At 35.7% G+C, this 25,305-nt stretch overlaps 2 protein-coding genes across 3 annotated transcripts; one reads left to right on the top strand and one right to left on the bottom strand.

The window, feature by feature from the left end:
• Positions 1 to 844: 844 nt before the first annotated feature.
• LOC119637548 (anaphase-promoting complex subunit 1) lies at positions 845 to 8,402 on the top strand. The gene is made up of 15 exons (XM_038033627.1): positions 845 to 1,421; positions 1,493 to 1,639; positions 1,694 to 2,203; positions 2,786 to 2,897; positions 2,957 to 3,118; positions 3,179 to 3,371; positions 3,425 to 3,723; positions 3,781 to 4,369; positions 4,432 to 4,692; positions 4,748 to 4,910; positions 4,982 to 6,596; positions 6,649 to 7,083; positions 7,148 to 7,402; positions 7,463 to 7,790; positions 7,862 to 8,402. The coding sequence occupies exons 1-15, from the start codon at positions 1,019 to 1,021 to the stop codon at positions 8,282 to 8,284; spliced, it is 5,895 nt and encodes a 1,964-aa protein (XP_037889555.1). The 5' UTR covers positions 845 to 1,018; the 3' UTR covers positions 8,285 to 8,402.
• LOC119637549 (ileal sodium/bile acid cotransporter) lies at positions 7,669 to 17,534 on the bottom strand. 2 transcript variants are annotated; one of them, XM_038033628.1, is made up of 5 exons: positions 16,906 to 17,534; positions 9,301 to 9,668; positions 8,761 to 9,243; positions 8,427 to 8,700; positions 7,669 to 7,737 (listed from the first exon to the last, which is right to left on the bottom strand). In XM_038033628.1, exons 1-5 carry the CDS (start codon positions 17,096 to 17,098, stop codon positions 7,730 to 7,732), a joined length of 1,326 nt encoding a protein of 441 aa, XP_037889556.1. In that variant the 5' UTR covers positions 17,099 to 17,534; the 3' UTR covers positions 7,669 to 7,729. The 2 variants fall into 2 exon arrangements, with proteins under 2 accessions (XP_037889556.1, XP_037889557.1); XM_038033629.1 differs by having other exon boundaries at positions 7,715 to 7,737; positions 8,469 to 8,700; positions 16,906 to 17,533.
• Between the last annotated feature and the right edge of the window lie 7,771 nt (positions 17,535 to 25,305).

Genomic DNA, 25,305 nt, shown 5'->3' on the forward strand with positions numbered 1-25,305 from the left:
AATGAATAACTTATTCAACAATTTTAAAAAATAAAAAAGTGTCGGCGAAATTAGGGCTGTGAATTGTGAGGAAAAGAAAAAAAACTTTTTATGAAATTACCACGATGAATCGTAATTTCCTTTTAGTCGCATTCTACAGGCAAGCGAAAGAGCTACTACAGCCCAAAGAAGCTGGGAAGAGTCCCAAACATTTGTGCGACACTGCACAAAAAAAGGAGGAGAAACAAGAAATTTATAAACATAGCAATCTTAAAAATATAAATAATTTTTAAACTTGTAGCTCGCACAAAAATTTACATAAAAATGAAATAAATACCGGAAATGAAACTTTTTATATATTGGACCTCTATTTATTTTTCAAATGTGGGCATAGAAAACGTTTCGCATACAACAACTACAGAAGTGTTAACATTCATTTTTATGGAAAACCTGTGAAAAAGAAGATATAATAACTAACTTTTTCTGCAACAAAAAACTTACAAATTTAAACACATAATTTTTCTAGTTTATACAAAACAACTAAACGTAAAATGTGTCTCTAATTTTTTATACCTTTCTTAGTTATTAATACCTTAAAATGGGAAATTTGAGGAGATGTGTAGAAAATATTGGAAAGATGGCGACGATGGAACCTAAATAGTCTGTTGGCGATAATCAATCCTCTCTAATTCGATAATCGCCTGTTTGCCTGATTATCACCTGCGTTACGCTAAAGTAATTTTAAAAAAGTAACTCTGTTGTCTATCAACCATTATTTTTTTGCAAAACATTATTAATTCGCTTTGAGTGGAACAAATGAAAGACAGCAAAACATATATAACATAAGAGTGTCATTGCCGGTAAAATAAAAAACTGGCTTTTTAACATAGTTTCAAAATATATTCTCAATACGAAATATTATAAAAGTTGATTATCGACGTTGATATCTGATTATTTATAACACATTTTAAAAACATTTCTGTGCGAGTAACGTTTGGTTCTGAAAAAACTTGCAAATCTGGATGAAACTGGTGAAGTAATGATCGCCGTATCAGAGCCTCCATTGGAATTCATTCCACGAGGTCGGCCGGCGGTCGATGAGCACCCGGGACCCAGCCAAGATAGATACTCTCCTCATTTGCCGTCAGAAAGAATATTAATGCATCGCTTGCAAAATGTTGATATTTCGATGAAAGAGGAATATAAAGAATTCTGGTGTATTCGAGAGATCTTTTTAGATCATTCCCTGCAAGAATCAGCAGAATGGAATGAAAAACCCAATAATGTTAAATCTAGAGGTTCGAAAAGTAAAATTTTTACTAGAATGAAAGCAAATGTAAAGGAGAGCAAAAATGCTGAACCTCATAATTACATGTGTGAATATTTGGTGAACTCAGAAGAAGAACTCTACGTAAAAAAGTGCACAGCGGTGTGGACAAGGGGTATGTTGATAATGTCATTGCATTAACATTTTTTAACGGGAAATTTGTATTTTTCTTATTTTAATGTTAAGGTTTAGTAAATGAACGAAGTATTTTACCACGTTTGTGTTTCACTTGCGACACTCCTATTAAGTTCGCCTTCTTTTGTAACGATTCTTTTATAAACATAGTAGCGGATGATGCAGATTGTAAAATCTCTACTTCTATTTGTTTAATAGGTAATATTAGTCTAATTTAATGTAATGAATGAAAAAACATTGCTTCCGTTACAGATCAAAATTCATTACGGGTTTATTGCAGCAACGGCGAAGATTATATTGCTAGTCTAGAATTTCCTGTCTCAAATGTTTGGCCAACACGTTTTGGTATTTTATTGGAAAAAGTCGCCTCCAATACGACTATACAAAATCATACAATTTCCATGCCACGTTTATTTTCTATGACTCATCCCCTTAATGAAATATGTCCAGTATTAAATAAGTCTGCGGCTGGTATTATATCATATTTGATTGAACCAGACTATAGAATAATTTTTTCGGATGAAAATTCTGATTTGCTGTTATTGTATGACGTGAAAATACGTAAACATTTTTTATCACAATTGCGTAAAGCTGCTGATGATGAAATTCAATACATAGGATCCCAAAATGAAACGACTTTTACCAGTACGGTGCATTTGTCGAGCATCCATAAAGCTAGTACCGCCGGTTGTAGCAACCCAAGCCTGGTTACAACTGCCGGACAGGCTAATTACTCGCAGAACTCAATAAAATATTCGGCAAGTAAGTCTTCAATTTAAATAAAACGAGGAAAATATTTAAAATGTTGATCGATACAAGCAGACATGTATTCCTTTTTCATCAACGTGAGGTTCTGAATTTATTTAGTCATAAAAGTTTCCATGTCCATATGCTTCAAAGATGCTCAAATTAAATTTAAAATGATTTGAAACTGATCCTGTTCTAATAATTCACAAGAGTTAAAAAACGGAAGAACTCAGTTTTTAAAAAAATTGTTTCTAGACATAAGTCCATCTTCGTAATTTCCGAGATACACGTCGAATGTCTCGACAAGTGTACCTAATTCTTAATAAGTGCAAAGTTCTACGGCGGTTTAATAATGTTGGTATGTCGTCCTTTGATTCTCATCTAAAGGTTTTTTTAAAATAACCCTCATTGAACTATGGATAAAAAAGTCTATAAAAAATGCCGTGACTATTATATATATTTTTGAGATGCCAACAAATTTTTGGTTATTTATTATCTCTACTTGATGGATATACACGATTGGCGTCAAGTTGTACGTATTTTTATCACTTATTCTTTTCTATCGATTTCTACTACATTTTTTGTTCGAAACTATAGCTGGTTCTAAGAGCAGTAGTCCTCACTTAGGACGGAGCTCTAATTATACCAACCATGTTAGCAAATTTCTGAATAGTGCTCATTCTTTAAGTGGAGCTTTCAGCAATTTAAAGTAAGTGTCAGCACAATGAACAAATGATCTCCTATATGTAACCATCTTCAAAATTTTAGTCGTTCTTCGAACGCTTCACCCTTAAGTCATTTGCAATCTACAATTGGGCAGTACTCGATATCTGTACGTGATATTAGAAAATGCGGTCAATCACAACCTTCAAAGCCAATTGTACCTGAACTGTGTTTAGAACACACTTGGACTGAAAGTACGTGTATCAAGTAAGTTAACATTAAATCGAATCATGGTGCATTCGTTTACATAATTGATGTTAATTTAAGCAATCGCGACTTTATTGAACTGGCCTCAAAAGCTTTTATACACACCGATTTGGTGGGACAGATTTATTTATGTTATTTGTTACCACGCTCGTGCAAATTACAAATGGTGCGGTTAAGCAATTACAATACTAAGGATTTACAAATATCTACGGTATCTACGAGTGTGTCAGCCAAAGATGCCACAACTTTGGAGGTACATTGGAATAGTTTTTAACATTTATTCATTAGTATAAAATCCTTCAATAGCGCATGAATATGATGGCTGTTTTGGATCCATCTGGCAGCTTGTTGTTGTATACTGGCCTAATATTGGTAACTAGAGTTCATATACCAAACAATACATTATGTAATACTCCTATAACGCCTGTAAGCGTTGCTGCTAACGTTGCGGTTATGCCACATACACTGGATAAATCTCTTTACACTTCGTTTCCGAAACGAAGTAGCCTCTTGCCATCTACACAAAAATCGATGAATAACACTCTTGAAGAAGAACTTCATATGCTGTCACCAGTACAACCTTTACCAACAAAATTATCGAATAGGTAAATTAGTTTTATTATATCATAGGATTGTTCCTTTGCTAACTGTGTTTTAAATAGATCTTCGAATGTATGCATAAGTTTGCGGGACCCAGCAGGCAACCGTTTGACTTTAGTGTATGCGACGGGTAAAATGCTGCGCATTACTTTACCTTTAATCAATGAAACAAAACTTGTAGGTCGTTGTATTGTGGGCTTAAGGCAAATATTAAAACGTGATCAATATATACAAATGATAATTAAATGGTACAGTGCTCGAAATCCACCAGGCTCGCGAGATTATTGCATTAAAAAGGAATGGAATGTGTTTCGCAATGTCCTCTTGGGTTTAATGGGTTTTCCAACTGCTTTACACGATTTGAGTACTAGTGCAGTAGCAAGTTCATTTAGTGCTGAAGAACCAAAGAAACGGAAAAAAAATAATGAAATCCATGCTGGTACCGAAGAAGATTGGAAGTTTATGTTGACTACTATAGGGGAAATTCCTAAAAGTTCGTCTACTGATCATAATAGTAATCAGTATTGTAGTATTGACACATCAGCGTGCTTATTTAATACAATACCTGCCATATTTTATTGTCTACATTTATTTTATGAGGACTGCAAGCTTGATGATACTCTCAGAAAAAATTTAAAGCCTTTGGCAAAGGTAAAGCAATGTTTTTCATTATAAAAGGTAATCTTTAAAAATTTTTTCATTGTTAATCATAGCTTTTACATCAATTGGCGGTTGATATGCAATTGCAATCCTATATCCTTCTTTACACACTTGATTTTCCATTTTTGGCGAACAATGTTTCAAAGAAATACATTTTAACTGAGCAACATGGCGCACAAATGTTACTAAAAGAATTACTGCAAGTACCTGCACCAAGTGTTTACAAACAATTGGAGAGGGTTTTGCAAAATATTGATGCCGAGCCTTATGTTTATGTGGAAACTATTAACGATCTTAGTCGTAATGTCTTGCAGGTCGTCCATTTTATTTTATTTAATACAACATTGGTTTGTAATGGTTAACTTTTAGATTATAACTTTAATAATGCATGGTCATTTGAAAATCAAACATTGGATTAAACCTTTGGAATTTACTGATTCCGTACAATCATTTTTTCCTAAAAGGAAAAAACGCTATATGTCTTTATCCGTTCCCCGCTCTGAACAAGTTATACAAATGTTAATTAATATGGGTACGTGATAAACAATATTATTAAAATGCACTTTAAAAATGGGTTTTTCTTATCTTCTCACTTCAATTCAGAAATGACTCGCAAACATATTGAACGTTTACCGGTCGCTTTGCATTTAATGATTGCAGAATGCTTAGAAAATGCTCGTTTACAACCACCGCTTGGCAGTTCTTCATCTACTTACGAATTGGTTTTACGTTCCGAGTTAGTGTCACATTCCATGTTGCAAAATCAAAATTTTTATGTACACGATAGTTCAGGTGTAGAACAATGGAGCAATTTTGAAGCCGAAAATTCTCTTTCAGCTCGCTGCTCTCCTTCAAAGATAGGAATTTCTCAAATGGGAGCAACTTTGGATGATGGAATGGATAATATTGATACGAAATTATTAAGTTTATGCTTCCCTGATGATATACGCATAACGGAAGTTCATCGACTTTTGATATCCTCGGAACCCGTTACTATTGATATTACTCAATCGCCGGGTACTTCAGATCACGAATTTATCGAAGAACAGGAAAAACAATTATTTACACTGTGTACACGTACGATGACTTTGCCAATGGGCCGAGGTATATTTACTTTGAGAACTTCTTTACCTAATCCAACAGAATCGATGCCCATACCTAAGCTATGTCTAACAGGTAGAGAGCCTACTAAGGGAGCCACCGTAGAAATGCAACAAATTGAATTTCCAGCTAATATGAGTCTCTGGCCAACTTTCCACAATGGAGTAGCAGCAGGTTTAAAAATATCACCCGACGCTCGTGATGTGGATTCTACTTGGATTGTATACAACAAACCCAAGGGGCAAACTGAGACATCTACTGAACACGCTGGCTTTTTGATGGCTTTGGGATTAAACGGCCATTTGAAAACTTTAACATTCATGAGTATCTACGATTACTTGATAAAATGCGACGAAATGACAACAGTTGGCTTGCTTCTAGGAATTTCAGCCACTCATCGTGGTACTATGCATACCACCACGACTAAAATGCTAAGCGTTCATTTAGAAGCTCTGTTGCCTGCTACCGCTTTGGAATTGGATATACCCCAAAATTGTCAAGTAGCTTCTCTCATGGGTATTGGTTTGCTATATCAAGGAACCGCTAAGCGTCACATCGCTGAGGTACTATTACAAGAAGTGGGTCGTCCTCCCGGCCCCGAAATGGAAAATAGTGTGGAAAGGGAATCATATGCTTTAACAGCTGGTTTAGCTTTAGGTTTAGTCACATTGGGTCAAGGTGAATCATCAGCTGGATTAAGAGACCTACAATTACCGGATACATTGCACTATTACATGGTGGGTGGGAATAAACGTGTACTAACGGGATCGCAAAAAGAGAAATACAAACTGCCATCGTTTCAAGTGCGAGACGGAGACCATGTTAATATAGATGTTACCGCTCCCGGGGCGACTTTAGCATTGGGTTTAATGTTTTTTAATACTGACAATAAAGCGGTAGCTGAGTGGATGGATTCTCCTAACACGAGATATCTTCTAGATTTGGTACGCCCAGATTTGTTGCTATTGCGTACTATAGCCCATGGCTTGATTATGTGGTCTAAAGTACAACCTGATGAGGAATGGTTACATAATCAATTTCCTGAAAATTTACGTTTTGATGTGGAAAAAGGAGCAACGGTTAATGACGAAGAAGACACAGATCATGAGGCTATAACGTAAGCTCGCATGCCGATATAACAAATTTTTATTACTACATTTTTGTTGCAGCCAAGCCTATTGCAATATAATAGCCGGCGCAGCTTTTTGTATCGGACTGAAATTTGCTGGCACGAAGAATCCGATAGCTTTTAAAACATTGAGACGCTGTATTAAATTGTTTTTGAATTTTCCTGGTAAATATGTGGGAGAATTTGCTGGTCGCACGACAGTAGAAACTAGTTTAATGGTGATTTTGTTGGCCATTTCGTTGGTGTTCGCCGGCTCAGGAGACTTGGAGATTTTACGTATAGTACGCTATCTTCGATCCCGTATCGGCCCACAATATCCTCATGTTACTTACGGCTCACATATGGCGATACACATGTCCTTGGGCTTTCTTTTTTTGGGAGCGGGTCGTTTTACTATAGCCAAAACTCCCGAAGCAGTGGCGGCTCTAGTATGCGCCCTGTTCCCAAAATTTCCCAACCACAGTAATGATAATCGGTATAAAAAGATTTTTGTAATTTTCAGACTTACACATTATAAAGGAAAATAATTTATTTTTTAGTTATCATTTACAAGCCTTTCGACATTTGTATGTCCTGGCAGTAGAAGCACGATTATTTTTACCGCGTGATATTGATACCAAAAAGTTATGTTTATGTAATATATCAGTTTTGGAAGTGGGTGCAACAGAGCTAAAACGTTTGCCAATTGCTCCATGCCTCTTACCCGATTTGGATTCTTTACAAAAAGTCATAGTGGATGATCCCAATTATTGGCCGGTATCATTTGATAAAAATCGCAATTGGGAACAGTTAGTGTAGGTTTCAAGATTTTTACGATCGTTTTTCAAATTTAAAGGCATTTTCTCAATTCTAAGTAATGCATTGGCGAACATTGCTTGTATTGACATTAAAAAACGTTCAGGCTGTTTATCATATTTGGAAGATCCAGATCGTCTGAAAAGCCTCTTTTCTCAGACATTAACCACAGAGCAATATTTATGCTGGGAAGTTGATTCGAAGACATTGGAAAGATTCTCTAATGAACCTTATGTTATAGCTTTTACCGACCGCTTTCTCCATATGGACGATGACCAGACCGCAGTAAATGAATTATTTTTGAAGCAATTTCTGACGATGTTGTTCTATAATGCTGTGGTAAAGGATAAAATGCATGTTTTGGCAATATATTTGGCTTTATATAATGTAAATTTTCAAAAATATTTTTTTTTTTTTACAAAAGAAAGCTAACTTATTGAAAAATATTTTTTTCTCAGCATGTACTACATACTAAAACTCAACAGCTTTCGTTTGACGATGTCTGGCAAATAAAATTAATAAATAATTATCTAAAGCACGGTCCTCAACAACATATGCTATTCTCTAAGGAGTTGGTGACAGCCGTTCTCGAACAATTTCAAAGGAGTATGGAGTCTTATTTAAAATTATTCCAATTGCCGTTACAACAGTTTATAGCAACTAGCGACTTTCAGCCAAATATTATAAGAGGTTTAAGCGCCCAACACGCACCCATTTTAGCTGGCCTCATCGCTTACTATGACTTGAGTCCGAATTTATTAAACTCCGTGCTGCTTCAAACAACACCAATAAAGTGTTTGCGTTACATACAAGAGTTGCGAAAACTTAATTTAGAACCTGCTACGGCTTACTGCTTATTAAAAATTTTGCAAACCTTATGAAACTATTAACGATCTTAGTCGTAGTTTGAAGCACTGGCAAATAAAATTCAAATATGAACAAAAATACTTTATTTTGTTTAAATAATTACAACTTAACCGGACGCATCCTGGATACTAGGATTTATATCATCAGATAGATTACCTTTAAAAGAACGTGTGGCGAACTTTTTGTAGAGATATATACCTAGCAAAGGAAAAGGTGTCATAATTGCCACCGATACCGGTATAACAGTCGTTAGATCATCCTGCGGTGGTGACAAACTAAAGCGTAGTAAGAATATAGCTATACCCGTATTTTGGATGCCAGTTTCAATGGCTATAGTTAGAGAGTCGACAGCATTTTGATGCAACAGCTTTGCCAATAACCAAGCCAATATGTAACCCAACCAGGGTAGCAATAAGCCGCCTAAAACTATCTTCAGAGAAATATATAAATCAAATAAAATTTAAGGTGTATAGTAATTAGTTCTACTTACTTGCCAAGAAAACAATTCAAATAAATACAAATTTGTTATTATAGCGAAAATTACGATAAATAAAATTAAGCAAGACGAAGCTGGCTTAAGTAGGCGCATTAAGATTCGTGTGGTACGAGGTGAATATTTTTGGATAGCTAGACCAATGGCTAAGGGTACTATCAAGGAAATGGCAAACATCGTAATATTCTCATACGGTACACGCATATTGCCTCTTGCAAATATCATGCTACCCAGTGTGAAAATCCACAAAGGCATCATTCCGAAAGCGGCAAAATTACTAAGCGTCGTCATTAATATCGATAGGTTAATGTTACCACCCAATATGACAGCCCACATGTTTGACGCTCCACCGCTAGGAGAAACACCAGTAAAAAATAAACCCAATTGCATATCCACAGAGTTCGGAAACATGAGATAACCAATGCCGTAACTAAGTAAAGGCATGAATAAAAATTGACTCAAGAAGCCAATCGTGGGACCCTTGAATTATTAAATTTCGTAAAATTGCAAAGAAAATACGAGATTAGTTAGCATTACCACAGGGCGTCGCAGCAAAGTTCTTAGTATGGTCAAGTCAAGTGCTGCTCCAAAAATTATGTACAGCAAAGACACTAACAATGCCACTGACCCGGTAAAGACATAGTCTATTGCATGTGGTTTTCGAATAATCGTTAGTTTTAAAATATTGCGACAAGTTTTTGTAATATTCGTTAAGGAGTTAAGCAATTCGGTACGTATATGAGCTTCACCCATGAATCGCAAATTGATGGTAATGTTACCTTGCCATTTACGGTCTGAGTCGAATTCATGCCCATCAATGGCATCATACACAGTCGCCAAACGTGAATTATCACTCATGAAATGTACGCTGGTGAATTCCAATGGATTATCATCGATATCTGAAACTAAAGGAAATATTAAATAAATTCTATATATTGAATTGGTTGCCCAGAACGACAGCCATTTAATGTGTTCCAGCGATTTCCTCCTGAGGAATACAATCCAATTTACTTTACTTTTATAAAGTAAGATTTATGCTATGCATTGAGCTACTCTTTCAGAGAGGAATTAATTATCCCTTTAGTAGTTCAAAGCAAAAAATTGTTTTTGATTTATTTGTTTAATTTTAACTGGCAAACAGATTTATGCTATGCATTGAGCTACTCTTTCAAAGAGGAATTAATTATCCCTTTAGCAGTTCAAAGCAAAAAATTGTTTTGGATTTATTTGTTTAATTTTAACTGGCATACAGCATCTTGAAACAAAAATGATTACGAATATTCTTGTTCGGATTTCGTATATTTGTATAATATTATAACGAAATATCATATTTCAAACTCGAGCAACCCTGAATGACGGCAGACGATTTTCCCATATTTAAAAACAAAATGTTTTTTTCCTTCTTTTTTCAAATAGTGAAAAAAAGTAAAAAAAGGGGCTTTCGTTTTTAATAAAAACTTTTATTCAAAGTAAACCTCTTGCCTTTACGGCCGTTTGGTCCATCCTAACGCAACACCCAAAAAAAAAAAGTATATCTGTCAATTTTTTTTTTTAGAAAAAAAATTTTGAAATACGTTATCAAATTCCTTGTTAACAAGTTCTCTGCACTAAGTTAATTCCTTGTGCGGTGTTCATTGAAACACAAAACAACCCGGCATGCGTCCAAAAGAAGACTGTGGCAGTCGTTGTCAATTAGCAGCCATTTAATAAGTAATACAAAAATTCTTGTGGAGGAATAAAACTTCAAAAGCTTTAATGCTAATAATGAAGAAGAAATTTTGCACTCTGATTTAGAAATGTTTTAATCTCGAGAAAATAAATGTTGGCTCAAGTGATGATAACAAGGCAGGGAAAATAGCACCAGCCAATTACGATCATGATATTTCCATTAAATATTTCGTCTTTATAAAAACATGTGGGAACGAAAATGGTCAGCGAGTCAGCGATTATTTACAGACTTTTAAGTTAGATAACCTTAAGCTGTTTAAAGATCTGTGACGGGATAGCTAAACTACTTTTCGACATAGCGTCAAATGCTAACAAATTTGTGAAAAACAATAATTTCAGCGGTAAGAAGATGGAAGCTTATATTCTTGAAAGTTTTGTTGATCAATTAGGCAATATCGAAATTTCCCTTAGCAAATGAACGATATTATTATGTTCCCCAAGTCTGATATCACAATCAGATCGGCTATCAGACCCAATCAAAGAGATTTAACGGATAAGGAGGAGTGTATTCCAACTACAAGCATAATAGTTCGCTTTTGATTTCTAACATTGAACAATGTTTCAAGTATTGTATATTTGGGCATTTGCGAAATTTTGGAAGGACAAAGGTGAAACTGCGGCCCAGACATCTTGTACTGAAAATGTCTCCTACAAGGAATAAATCGTTCTGAGTGTCTTAACAACGATAGCATTAATAGTGCGCTTCCGCCATTATCAAAGCCGGTATCCACTACTTTTTCTAAGAACCCAATGGAGGAAGTTAATAAGGTCTTAACATACGTAACGTGATCTTACTTAGCAGGCAATTGGGACGCTAGACGCCGCTTGTAGGGTGACTTCGTCTTTTCCAGCAGAATAAAAGTTTTTGCGAATATTATGACGTGCACAAGGTTCGATAAACTGAACAAGGATAATCTAACCGTTAATTGTAAAAGACGGGGTATTGTTTGTAACAGTGTTTTTGGCCTTACTTTTACCAATTCCACTACCTTATGTTTTTAATGGAAAACTTTAAATACCCCGCCAGGCAAAAGCTGCAATACTCCTATTATTTTCGAAGTAAGTCTTGGTTGCCAACATAGTTTTTGATAATTTTATCTCCCGCAAACGATTGTTGAACAAACTGCGTAAAATTAAATCAAATTTAGATGTCGTGCCTCTATGAGAAACCGTTCAGTCCAAAATTACTACTCCTAGAACTGCCTTGTCATGTCCTGGTCATTGGCAGTGCTGCAGCGGGAGAGTTTGGAAGTTTATCCCAGGGTAGTTATTGAAGTCCAATCCTTTTTAACCTGTAAACTGCTAAGTTACATAAAATTCAACATGACAAAATTCACATTTTTCAGTACGCTGATCATTTTTAAATTGTTTTAATTGGATTTGATACAACCGTGAATACTTTTCTGCTACAGCCCAATGTTTTCTATATATACTGCTGCTGACGTCAAGGTACACTTCAATTCTGGCAAAACTAGGGCTATGTATTTTGCGAAAGGATCAGAAGAAAATCATGAATCTATCTATTAATGTGATCAGAGTTGGAGAAAAAAAGAGCATTTCATTTTCTGTGAATAATTATTAATGCTAGCCAAGTTTTACCAGGTCATTATGAAAATGCTTTCAAAGACTGTAAATTGAGACGCAATCTAATCAAGTTCTTGATAAATAACCGAACAGGTCTACCACAGGTCTAGTCCGCTCAAAAATAAAATATGCTATTAACACCCTTAGCTCCGATACCTATTCGTGTCAAACGCCTATCTTGAAAAAGGAACCTCCTTTTGATGACCGGAAAATTGGTTACTGTCAAGGTTACAAGCCTTTCGTTCTTCCAGGAAACCACGTCAATATGCAATATAGTATCATGCAGCTATACCCATTGCTACCAAAAATTGCAATACCTCTTCTAAAAAATTCACTACATGCCAGTATGGAAGTTTGGCGCATAAAAAGTGATAAATTCTCTTAGACATTCTATTGTCTGGTGCCTCGAAAAGGGATATTAAAAAATCCTGAAATATATCTCTTTGCCAGGAAAAAAAATTCTATGGGGTTTTCAATATTTTAAACAAGTGGAGAATATTGAAGAAAATCGTAGTACAGGGATTATAATTATAATATAAATGTAAGATTGGTCCAGTACTTTTACCACTCGCCTTATATAACCTAAACATTACGTCTTGAAAACAACATCAAGTAAATACAAAATTCGCTAAACGTTAACTTTACGGTCGCCATGATCCTTCGGATTAATAATCAACTGAACGTTTGGTGAAAATATTAGAATCCTTTTGTCAATTTTATATTAATTGCTAGGAGCGAATAGAATGTGGCGGCATTGTAAATTGCTATTGCTGACTTAAATTGGGCGTTGCACGCTCAAGTCAACTTTGCCAGCGGCGTATTTTGCGTAAAGTCTGGAAGTCTCTGAACTATATGGTTTTCAAATTTTATAGAAACTAATAACCCTTTTTGAAAAAGACGACGCCTGTCAACACCGAAAGTATCGGATCTTATGAAACCCAGCGAGGGGAGCGCTTCATAAAGAAACCTGTGAAAAAAATACTGGAGATACTGTATGGAAGATAGTCTTATTTTTTTCCTAACTTTGCACTCGGATAATCCCACTTTAAAGAATTCTTGAAACTAGCTGTTATTTCGGTGTAGCATTTTTAGCCTTTCAAGTAATCGCATACACAAATTTGCGTTGCTCCTGCTTGATTCGCTTTTTTTTTGCTCCAGCTATTTGTTTTGGTTATATTCGAGTATTGCTCCAGATTTACTTATCATGTATTTTGGTTTGTGTAAAAGGGCATTTAGAAAAGCGCAACCGTCTATCTCCTCTAATGTAGTAAATGATCTCGTATCGATTGTGTCAAGATTTCACATGATGAGTATGCAATGTTAATTGGGAATCGGAAATACTTCTGTAACTCCTCTGATTCCATAAAAATACCGCACGAAACTATTCTACTTCAGCAACTTCAAGACGTTGTCAATAAAATTATCCAGACCGTAACCTTAAATTTCAAGTGCTCCGTGATACTATTGAGGAAAAAACTTAAAACATAGAAACCAAATTTGCGGCAAAATGTAGCTCACGTATTAATGATGTGCAAGCTGCCATGAGTGTAATGGAGGGTGACATAGTAAAGAAAAACCATTCATTGGAATTGATAACAAACTTGTTCGGCATTATAATCGTACGAATGTCATCATATCAATCGAGAAATTCGCATATCAATCGGAGCATGTGATTAAAGTCCATCTTTACTATAAGGTAAATCTATCGAAAATGGATGGCACCCGATTAAATAACAGTGATAACATTTTGGTGTAACGTAACAGTACTGCTGATTAGGGATACGTATGTGCGGTGATTCTTTAGGACATCATTGATGGTGAAGGGAGTGAATCTCACGGTCGACGAGGGTGCTGTTGTTTCATATGATTATGATACGTTCGTAACAGGTGTAATAAAATTTAAATATTCACCTACTTTACATTCAGATATTGGAGTACAACAAAATTTTTAGATCTCCCTCGTGGATCGCGCATAATATTACAATACAATACATCATATTATTAATTCTAATTCTGCTGTTTTGCATCCATGGTACAGATCGTCTAAAAATTATCAACCAGTGTCGAAAGGACATTTCCTCTAAACCTTATTAGAGGATGGTTTTTCGACTCATGAAAGAAGGGATATGTAAATCTCTCTGTGTTGAACTGAGCTCCCATAACAAACCGCGTGTCGACGTAGTCCGCTTGCCTGAAGATAACATGTCTTCTTTTGAAATAACATACGCCGACTTACTTTTTATGTGTCACAAAGCTATAATGATAATAGAATCTTTCAATTGTGTGCGATGTATTTCCACACAGTAAATTTTTTAATGTACGTGCCATGTATTTAAGCCCCTGTTGCAAACACAGTTGCTTACTGACACATTTTAATGTTCAAACAATCTATTTCGCTTATCTCATAAGCGCGAATCTTACGCCGGGACAATATAGTCAAGCCGTTGCTCCTGGAATTTCATGTCATCCGTGAATTTTTCAATCACTTTTTGTCAATGTTATTAGGCTTGAACAGATGAATTTATTATACAAACTTTAAGAATACTATCACTAACGTATTTATTAGGTACTTCCAAGAGCTTGAGAGAAATATTTGGTGAGGAAATAAAAGAATTTAGTCTACTTTAAATTGGTAGTGAATAGGATAGCGAGGTAGACGTAAACGTACTCTTTATCCTAAATCAGTCTATTGTCCGATATTAACAATCAATTTTCAAAAATTTCAGGAATGGAGCGCATTTTTTATTTTAAAATGTGGACAAAGACATCCTCTATGCTGTCGTTCGCAAAGTACCACCTGTTTCGATTGGTATTGACGGAATACCAATCAAACTTGTCATTTTATTCCTTCCTTACATATCAAACCACTTCTTGTTAACGCTATAGTAATGATCTCTACATTTTCTGAGAAGTGGAAAATAGCTCGAATAAAAGCTATTTTAAACGGAACTCGTTCTTTACACATAACAATATTCGACCGATTAGCATTTTACTCTGGCTTTCCAATATAAATGAGCGGATAATTATGGAACAAGTTGATCCATGTTTTAATAACGGTAATGCCTTATATGGTGTCCAGTTTGGCTTCGGCTTAGGATGTAGTACCTCGAAAGTTTTGGTTTCTTTCACAACGGCGATTAGATATCTGAATGATAGCAGCAGTTGTGTGCTTGTCTATTTTGAGTTAACAAAAGTATTCGACAGATTCCCATACACTAAATCCATTATTGGATCAGCTTTAACTTATAGTTAACTGTCTTACACTCCTTGCTTATAATTTCGGAAAATACATTTCCTACTTCGTTCATACTTTTCTTAAATTGCCTTCCTCGACTACCTAAAGTTTCGATTGCTAACCTGTATTTACCGAATCATTTCAACGCAAAAGGCTAACATTTAAATAGAGTGATTACAAACTTCAAAATTAAATAGAAACCATTTTATATTAATTTAAAATTAAACGCCCATTGGTGTACACAAATTGGAGCAATGACCGCAGACATTTAATAATATAAACTGCGCACATTTTATTTTTTTTTTTTGCTCTTTTTTAGACAAACGTGGTCGACATAAAAGATTCCGCCCCGCCCGAATACAATTTTCTTACTTATTCTCTATTAACTTTATAATTTTTTACGTTCCTGCATACCTTAAATATAGCAATAGCAGCTCGCTATCTATACGCTTCAGGTAAGCCGCTGCCTACGATCCAAGAATAATAGGTTGGAGGGAAATTTCTGTCGTATTTTAAAGAAAATATTTGAATTTATTTATAAAAGTAGGTGTTTTATATCAATCAATTATATATGCTCCGTTATTTGTTGCAACCTGTTGCCATCTTTCAGGTAACCTGTGAATTCCTGTTTTGTAGAAGCTCTCGTCCTTGGAGTTAAAATTGTCAGCAACTGCGTTAAAGACACTTTCAAAAGACTTGAGTTTTTCTTCCCATTTTGCACAGATCTGAACAGGTAATAATCAGATGGTGCAATGGCGGGTGAATACGGTGTGTGACTGAGGACTGCCCATCCTAACGCTTTCAGTTTTTTTTTGTGTCACCATTGCAGTATGCGGTCGAGCATTATCGTGGTATAATACTATTCCTTTTCTACATGTTAATGCATGTCTTTTTTCTCTGATAGCTGCATTCAATTAATCCAACTGATTGCAGTACAGATACGCGTCAATGGTTTTTCCCCGTTTCAGCAATTCGTAGTACACTGGACGTTTCCCGTCCCACCACAAACAAAGCAGTACTTTTCGTTGATGAATACTTGGTTTTAGAACTGTTGCTGATGCGGCAAGATTTTTTTCTCGCAATAGTCTCGTAAAGAATCCACTTTTCACCTCCAGTAGCCAGCTTGTCCAAAAACGGCTCTACATTGTGTCTAATCAGATGTGATGAACACACTCTTATACGATCAGACAAATTCTTTTCCGTTAATTCATGTGGAACCTAAACACTTTGCTTTAACACAAACCCAAGAGATTTAATGTGATCTCCAACCGTTGTATGATGAATGTCTGATTCTTCTGCAATTTCTCGACTTGTAAAATGAGGATTATTTACCGACATATATCGCAAAAATTTTATTTAAAATACGACAGAACTTACCCTCCAACCTTTTAAAATGTATTCGTCAGAATATAATATAACAAAATCGTTGACTCGCTCATATTTTAGAAAATATTGAACGATCAATTTACTTCTATTATAAACCTGTTGCGGTAAGAAAAGTACAACACAATTTTCTCTCCCTTATATGTGAACACTTAGTCATACTCTTTTAAATGATTTAAACCTACGTGTATCTATTTAATACTTTTGCTTACTTTCTACTTTTACTAGTTGTTTTAGAACAGTGTCCATAGGAACCGTAGATTCATTTGGTGAAAATACCGTGCTACACACAAAGTTTTCAGATTTAACGGCGATCACTTGTTGCAAATTGCCAATAATTGCATTTGCACCCACCGCCGCTACTACGCGCAACAGCGCTATTGGAAACACCGTTCGTCGATGCATAATTTTGTACTGTATTATGCTTCAATCCATTTGTTCAGCGATATTATTCTGGTGTCACTTTATCTCTTAATTTTAATAATCAATTAAATACATTTATAGCATTTGCTAGAATAGATAATTTTTTTAGGGACAAAGCAACAAAACATGTATTTTTGTGAGATTTATATTAACGTAATCCACGTTATTTTCGAAACGAACAAGACAGAGAATGCATTTGCACAAAATGGTTATAGATTACTCTCTCTCTCTCTCTTTATCTCTCTCCTTAAACACGCGAGCGCGGAGAAGTCTTTTGATGCCTTTATTGTTGAATACGCGTTTACATTGTTATTGTCCAATTTTCCACACCACCCCTGAAGAGCATCTGCAAGGTGGCTTGCTAATTTTTCTGCAGGTTTTGATGAAACACTTTCTATAGCTCTTTCTAGATGAAGTTCACTTTTATTATTCTGTCGTTATTTCTTTATTTAGGGAACTTTAGTAATCGTTTCATCTTATTTTTAATTTTTGTAAAATATGCGAATATTTTCATTTGAGGAGACTTGACTTTTTGAACTTTATTTTTCTCACATCCCTGTACACCCAAAAGCATACTCCCGTCAAATACTTATATACGCAATGCATTATTCTGAGTATTAACTAGAAGAAATAATAAAAAAAATTTTTTTTTTTAATATTTGTTTTGTATTTATGTGTGTTTTAAGAATACAAAAATTACATATTCTTGATTTATCTTTTATACCAAAAAAAAACATTCTATATGTACTTCATAGACAATAATTATGTGTGCAAAAAAATTTTTTTTTTTTTTTTGGTATGTTGAATGGAGTTGGACCAAGCCAATAAATTTGTGGCTTACATGTCCAAACAATAAACTATCGTAATTTTTGGTCACAATTATGTACAAAACGTTTTAATGTTTCTACGGTGATGCGCCCTAGCTCTTCTAAGGTAGAGCGGTTACTCTTGGCCCGCCATTGCGCACCACAGAAAGAAACATTAGCTGTAATAAGGTAATAACTAGAAAAAACTTGCACTTACGCTAGCTAATTACGTCGTCGGTCCTGTACGTCGTCCGTTGTTCTCTCCTTATCCGTCGGTATCTGTCCCATGTCTCCCTACAGTTTCTCTCACGTACACCCCCTCATCGCACTCCTGCTCCCGCAGTAGCGGGTGCCGCCTAGCCGCACATTTGGACTTAACCTACTTCTTACCTAAGAATACCTGAGGCAGGATGGAGTAGCAAAACGATCCTTCTTATCTCGTGGCAGCGCCAGCCCTCACCGCATTTTCGTCCCAATGAAAAGAACCGCTGCGCTTTCCTCCTTTCTCCAATAAGCACCTGCTTTTAAGACTATCCTTTGGTTAAACCGAGTTTTATGTTCCTAGTTTTCACCTGGAGCAAGTTAGCTTCTTTGAGATGTTTCACTGCTTCATATCTCGATTCGGTTCATGGGCAATTTCACAGGTAGCTTTGACTTCCGTTTTGCACACGTGTTTCTAGCGAACCGTAGCAATAAAAACTACAAATATTTTATTTTCACTGTTTATTGACTTATTATAAATTTCATGTTGTTCATTGTTTTATTATAAATTTTTGACAATTTTACAAAGCAACTTTCTCAGAATTCTCGACATTAGACCTTAGGAAACCTCTCTTATTTTACTTAGTAGAACGAATATCGACACACATATATTAGTTATTTATTTCTACCATCATGTACATCGGTAATTTATTTGGAAAAAAAAGGTAGGAAATCTTTAAGTTTTTCTTTCTTTTTGAAAGTTTTCTTTAATACACGCCACTACCTTTTAACGTCACCTTAACGCGTTTCTTTAGCCTTCTGATCGTTGTTGATTCTACTTTTTAGTTAGATTTTCCTTATCAATATTTTGGTATTTAACGCGATTATTTATATAAAAATTTGTTCCTATCCATAGTAATATTTGTGTATGTGTAACTAGCAGACCTTGATTCCTTTTTTTTTTTCTTCTTAATATTCGTAAAAAAGTTTAAGCTACACTTTGGCTTGAACCGTAACTAGTTTTTTCTCTTTTCCAAGTTTGTTGATACATTTAATTTTTCTCCTTTTGTCTTTTTTTTTTCAAGTTGGACTATTTTATTCAGAAAATCCATCTTACAAGAATTTTACAAATTTTTCTTTAAAATATTTACTGCACAATTTTTGTTTTTCTGCTTTTTTTTCTTTTCGTTTGCACCCCAATGCTTTAATGCATATTCTACTGTTCTGTTTTGAAACTAATCTGTTTTACTAACACAACATCATGACACATATTTATTTTGATTTCTATCAACTATAAATTTTTCACGATGAACCAGAACCTTTCGGTTGCACTGCCGAAAACAGACTTTTTTTGCTCACGAATCAAAAAAAACCCAAAACCTACCCTTTTCGCATGATTTCTTCTTTATCCTTTTTTTTACCTTTTTCTTTGCGTTGCTACCTAGCGGCTAGCCGCTATTCTTGCAAAAAAAAGGACCAAACCGCAAAATCACGCGATTTTGCTTAACGGGATGCCGTTATTGCTACATTTTCGGCAAAAATAGACCGACTGACATCCTACCCTAAGTTCGTTTGCGGACGTTATAACGTAACAAAAAAGAGAGCGGCCGTAATAACTGGAGCCAGCATGTTAAGTGTAATTGTGTGCCTGTGTGTAATTGTGCTTGTTGCGTTCTTGAAAGTCAAACAGTGTTGCAAACTTTGGCTGAAAGCGAAAAAGGAATGCTATGGTAATAGAAGATGATTGAAAGCAAAAACAAAAGAAAAAAAAAGGAAGAAGAGGAGAAAAAAAAAATTCTAAAAGGATAAATTAGCTTATCTAAAAAGATAAATTAGCTTTTCTAATAAAACAAATTAGTTCCCCGAGATGACGTACATTTTTTGCTGTAAAGAGATCGAGGAGACAGCCATATAACTTGAAGAAGCTAAAGGAATCTGTAATGCCATCAAGCCTGTGACATCTGAAGATTAGATGCTCAGCAGACTCAACAACATTGCAAACTTCACAACCATCACATGGTTTAGCACGAATCATTTTTAAATAAACTTTGTCATAAGTATGACCACTCATGAGTCTATAAAGAATTTTCATTTCCCAGGAATTAAAAGAGGATACAGAAAAGGGTTTGAATTGAAATGTGGGATTTAATTTATAGAAAAGACGATTGGATTTAACGCGCGCGATCTCTTTAAATTCGTCGTTTAGTTGTTGAAGGATGTGGCTGCGAATTGCTTCATTGGGAGTGTATTTGATGGATAAAATTGTCCCTTCAACACGAGCTCTCCCTGCATGAAGATCGGCTTTTACATTAAAAAAAAAGCCGCAGTGGCCGGGTACCCAAACGAGGTGACAGGCATCCACTTGAGATTCATGCAACATCTTATGAATATTAAACACATATTGATTCTTTGCATCTCTTCTATTTATTAGAAGGAGAGCTGACCTGCTGTCAGAAAAAATAACAAACCTTCTGATACCATAGGAGATAGCAACTTTAATAGCATGTCGTATGGCGAGCAACTCAATAAAAGTTGAGGAAAGTTCCTCCGCCACTTTGACTCGATGTGCTATTTTAGATAGATGTTTCACAACCGAGAAGCCAGATACATTACGTGCGACGGAACCGTCGGTGGCATATAGATCGTAGCCATTGTTGTAATAAAAAACGACTTTTCTTGGCATAACATCCTCATACAAGAGAAGTTGGCATTTTGTTTTGAGGTAGAGATCGATTCGAGAATGTTCATGAAGATTTTGCATTTGCTGGTAATGAAATTCAAGGGAGGAATTGAATCTAATTTATCAAAAATATGACGAAGTTTTTGAAAAAGTATAGCTGCAAGTGACAGTATCACTGAGAGACATAATTTCCTGAAAAAAGGAAGGATTTATGATCTTGACTTTAATCACCTCCTTGGCAGTGCAAAAAAGGGCTCTTTCGGAAACGGGCCACTCAGCGGATATGACATTGAGAGTATGTTGAGGAGTTGAGGGGGTCAGTGCAGCACACCGCTTCAACATTCGGTTTTCAAATGCTTGCATACGTTTCTCAATATATTTTGGAAAATTGCAACATGTGGAATGTCCAAATTCAATTTTGGACCTGACTAGAGATTTGTAAACGGTCAAAGCATTTTTGGGAGGCAAGCCTGCCTGATTGTTTGTCATGAGTTTGATGATGTTGCATCCAGATTGACAGACTTTGAATGCCTTTTCATAAGTCCGCAGATACAGTTAGGAAATCATCTGCATATTGAAAAATATGAGTTTTGTCATCTTGAACATCATGCAAAGCAGCTGTGTATAGATTGAAGAGTGTGGGGCTTAAACAACTGCCTTGTGGGATACCACCGTGTATTTCACCTTTTTCAGTACCCATCACCAACACACGCTTGGATAAAAAATTAAGTATCCACAGCCGAATTTGAAGAGGAATCGAAAAGTTTAAGAGAATTCTACCAAGCTTAATCAAGTTGACACAGTCGTAGGCTTTGCTGATGTCCAGGGAAAGCATGACAACCATTTTCCCTTCTTTTTTTAAGCTAGCTATGAAAAAACATAGTTTATTAACGCACATATTCGTAGATTTCCTTTTTTGATAGGCGTAAGAACAAGCTGGAATAATGTTCTCAGTTTTCAGGGAATCAGTTAGTCTCTCCTTAACCATGAGGTTGATAGTCTTTATGAATACAGATATCAGTGAAATTGGTCTGAAGCTACTTAAATCATTTAAGGCTTTACCTGCCTTAGGAATGGGAACTATTTTGATGCATCGCAAATCTAAGGGTATAAAGTTGATGGACCAACAGTTGTTAATCGCATGCAAGAGAATGCTAAGGCTTCCTCCAGACAACGCTCTGAGCATGTCATACTTGACTCCATCACAACCTGCAGCAGTAGCAATCTTTCTGGAATGTAAAACATACGTTAGCTCATGCAATGAAAAGGGTGTGTTGCTGAGACTACTAAAAGGAATTGAAGGTATTGTAATCGGATTGACACTTGGAATGTAGCTCTTAAGCATATCCAAGTATTTTTTATTATTATGGTCATTCCATGCAGCACAACCGCTTAATTTACGACTAGGATGCCGATGAATATTGATATAATTCCAGAAAGAACGAGGGTTGCCGTTACCACATAAGTCTTGAATCGCGATAGCTCTATGTGGCCTTTCTAACTGCAGACCTCCATTCTTTTAGCGTTTTCATGTATTCAATGTAGTTGGCTGGATTGGCATATTTACTTATTTTTTTCCTTGCAGCTTGGTATTTGCGAAAAAGTGTTGACAGGGAAGAGTTCCACCAAGGTTTAGGTGAGAAGGACTCAATGTCAGGAAAGTTGGTTCTAGCAGACCTGATCACAGACTGAAAGGCGCTTTGAATTGATGATAAATCAGAAGGAAGGTCAACTTTAGACAAACGGTTCATAAGGAAGTTGCGTGAAATGAAATTTTCTATTTTCTTAACGGAATTGTTACAAATGTGGAATAAAATGGGAGAGTGCTGACTTTTGCTAATGGAAACGTTGGGCGTGTTCGAGTTGAAAGATAAAATAGTTGATGATGCAGACGTGTTCCCCAGTGGAGGAAAATTGTCGTCGTAAGTGATCTCATCGAGACATTCGAAATAATTTGCGGAAAAATTTTTTTTTACCTCTTTATATCCAAATCCCGCAGTGAAAGACCTCGGTGTGTACGCCTTTAAATTCTTTTTAGTAAGTTCATTATTCGTAACAAAATTGTTGGCATTGGCAGCAGAGCTGAAAAGCAGTTTGGCTCTGCCTCTGCTGACAACTTTTAATTCTTGTAAGCCGTACATATTGAAATCCTTCAACTAATCACAAAAATAGAGATTGGAGTTAATATTGATGCGATTTCCTTCTGCATCTGCGCACATTTCGACAAAAACGACGAAATTGCATTTCGAAAGGCAACCGTAAAAATTGATCTCAAGATTTGGGCGGCTGTGGCACCCAAATCAGAGGGCTTGTCGGTAGCCTGTTTACTAGGCGCAATAAAAACGTTTGTGTTAGCTTCTCCGTTAGCAGATAAAAGAATATTATTTTCACCCATTCTCTATCTCTTGGTGTGCCCAGTGGCGTTCATGTAAAAATCTTCAAAACAGTCTCTATCAGTAGTTATAATATCAGACCCAGCCTCCGTAGGGAGACGGGCTGATGTTCTTTTGGTTGTTACCACGTGGAACACAAAACAAAAAAAAAAAATCACAACGAAAAAAGATAAAAATTTAATATATGTATTGCGTCTTCATTTTTCTCTCCCGAGAGATTCCTCTTTCTTCCCTCCTTTTCTTCCTTTAAAATTGTTTTCTTTGGTTATTTTATTACTTTATTAAACCTCTTTTCCTTTTTTCAAATATTTAAATTCTCTTTTTTTTTTCCTACTAACACTGGTAAAACACAAAAATTATCCAGCTGCCGTTTGCAGAGATGACGTGTCGTATAAAGTTTGAATGAAATGTGAATGTGTGCAAAAATTTAACTTAATATTAACTCGATAATATTGTTAAACAATACTATTGTCTAATTATGATATTGTGCTCCCCTTATGATTAAGGATTTGTTGTAGTCTGGATGGCATAGAACCCGCTAAGTTTGTCACAGTGGTCACATTAATCCTCTCCCATTTCGACAATATTTCAAGTTTAAGTCCATTAAGTGTAGAATACTGCATAGACTTGGAGAATATTTTGGTGGAATGTGGGCGCAGAGGTCGTAAAGAGGGTTCAGATCGGGCCTGGTGGCTGGCTACTACAGGGACGGTAAATTCCCTTCGTAAACCGTGCGACGTGAATGAGAGCGTTGTCTTTCCGGAACATCCAATTATATAACTTTCAAGCAGAATCTATTAAATTGTTCTCTATCAAGTTAATATATGCCTTCGCTCTCATTTTGTTGTATACAGAGCATATTTTTAATTTGCCTAGTGCGTCAAACGCAGCCCATATAGCCGATCCACCGCCATGATTATGTTTAGAATATGTTATTCGAGGACGTCATACATCCACCCAATATTTATGGTGAGCAACAGATCCGTCCAAATTGAACTCTTCCTCAGCATTAAGTATAATATGTCCAACTTCTTCCCTTCAAAATTTGTATTTGTCAGCATACGCAATTCGTTCATTTTCGTGACGTTGGGCTAACCATGGTTTGTTTGGTGTTCATATCTAAGACCTATATCGTCCTTAAGAAGATGTTATGCTATCTCGTTACATTTAGGCCTAATTCTACATTTATTTCCATGCAATTTATATTGTTATAAAATTCGCTTTTTTAAGATACAGTACGTATCACTGAACCGCGGATATTTCAAAGTTCCTTTATTCTTTATCATATTCCTTAAATGCAGGATTATTCACAATTTTTTTTGCAATTCTTTCAACTGCTCAACTTAAATATTCTTTTTCTACTCATTCTCCCTTCCACAAATATTCTATTTATATACATTTTTACCATCATATTACTCGGCCGGCAACTGCATGCTGCGAATGTGCATTTAGTTTTTCCCTCTTTAGGGATTTTATTACTTAGCCGTAACAACATCTTCGTTAGTTGCTAATTGCCGCGTAAGCCGTTTCGTCCTCTGATCTACGGTTGGCATGTGGTCACGCTTAATGCAATGACAATTATGAGGCTCCTTTAAATAATTTGAGACAGTATTGCGGCGCCAATTTATCGCAACTGCTCTCCCGCCAATCTTCTTAACATTAACTAAAATTGATTTTTGATCGGAATAAACAAAACTATATTTGCACATATAATTATTTGTCGGGCCGCATCTGAAAACTTTCAATGTCAAATGCAGTCGACATTAACATTCATTTTCTTTGTTGGTATAGTTTATTTTTGTTGTACAACTTTTCCTATGCCTATCAATCGTCACTTTCTTCTGTATTTTGTAATGTTTTAATTTTTGGGAACGCGGGCGGTGCAGACGTGTGCAGCTGTATGGTATAGTTTGGAAAAAAAAACCGTTTAACTGGTCCCACGTTGGTCGCCATTTGTAACGCAATTTATTTGGTAGCGCGACCTAACTCTTGATCGGTAGTGCAGCTGCACCCGGCCCGTAATTCCGCATCACAAAAAGAAACATTAACTACTAATAAAACCAAAATAACTGGTAAAAATAAATAAAAAAAATAAAACAAAAGGTCTTC

This window comes from Glossina fuscipes, unplaced genomic scaffold (genome assembly GCF_014805625.2).
Source record: "Glossina fuscipes isolate IAEA_lab_2018 unplaced genomic scaffold, Yale_Gfus_2 60, whole genome shotgun sequence".
NCBI lineage: Eukaryota > Metazoa > Arthropoda > Insecta > Diptera > Glossinidae > Glossina > Glossina fuscipes.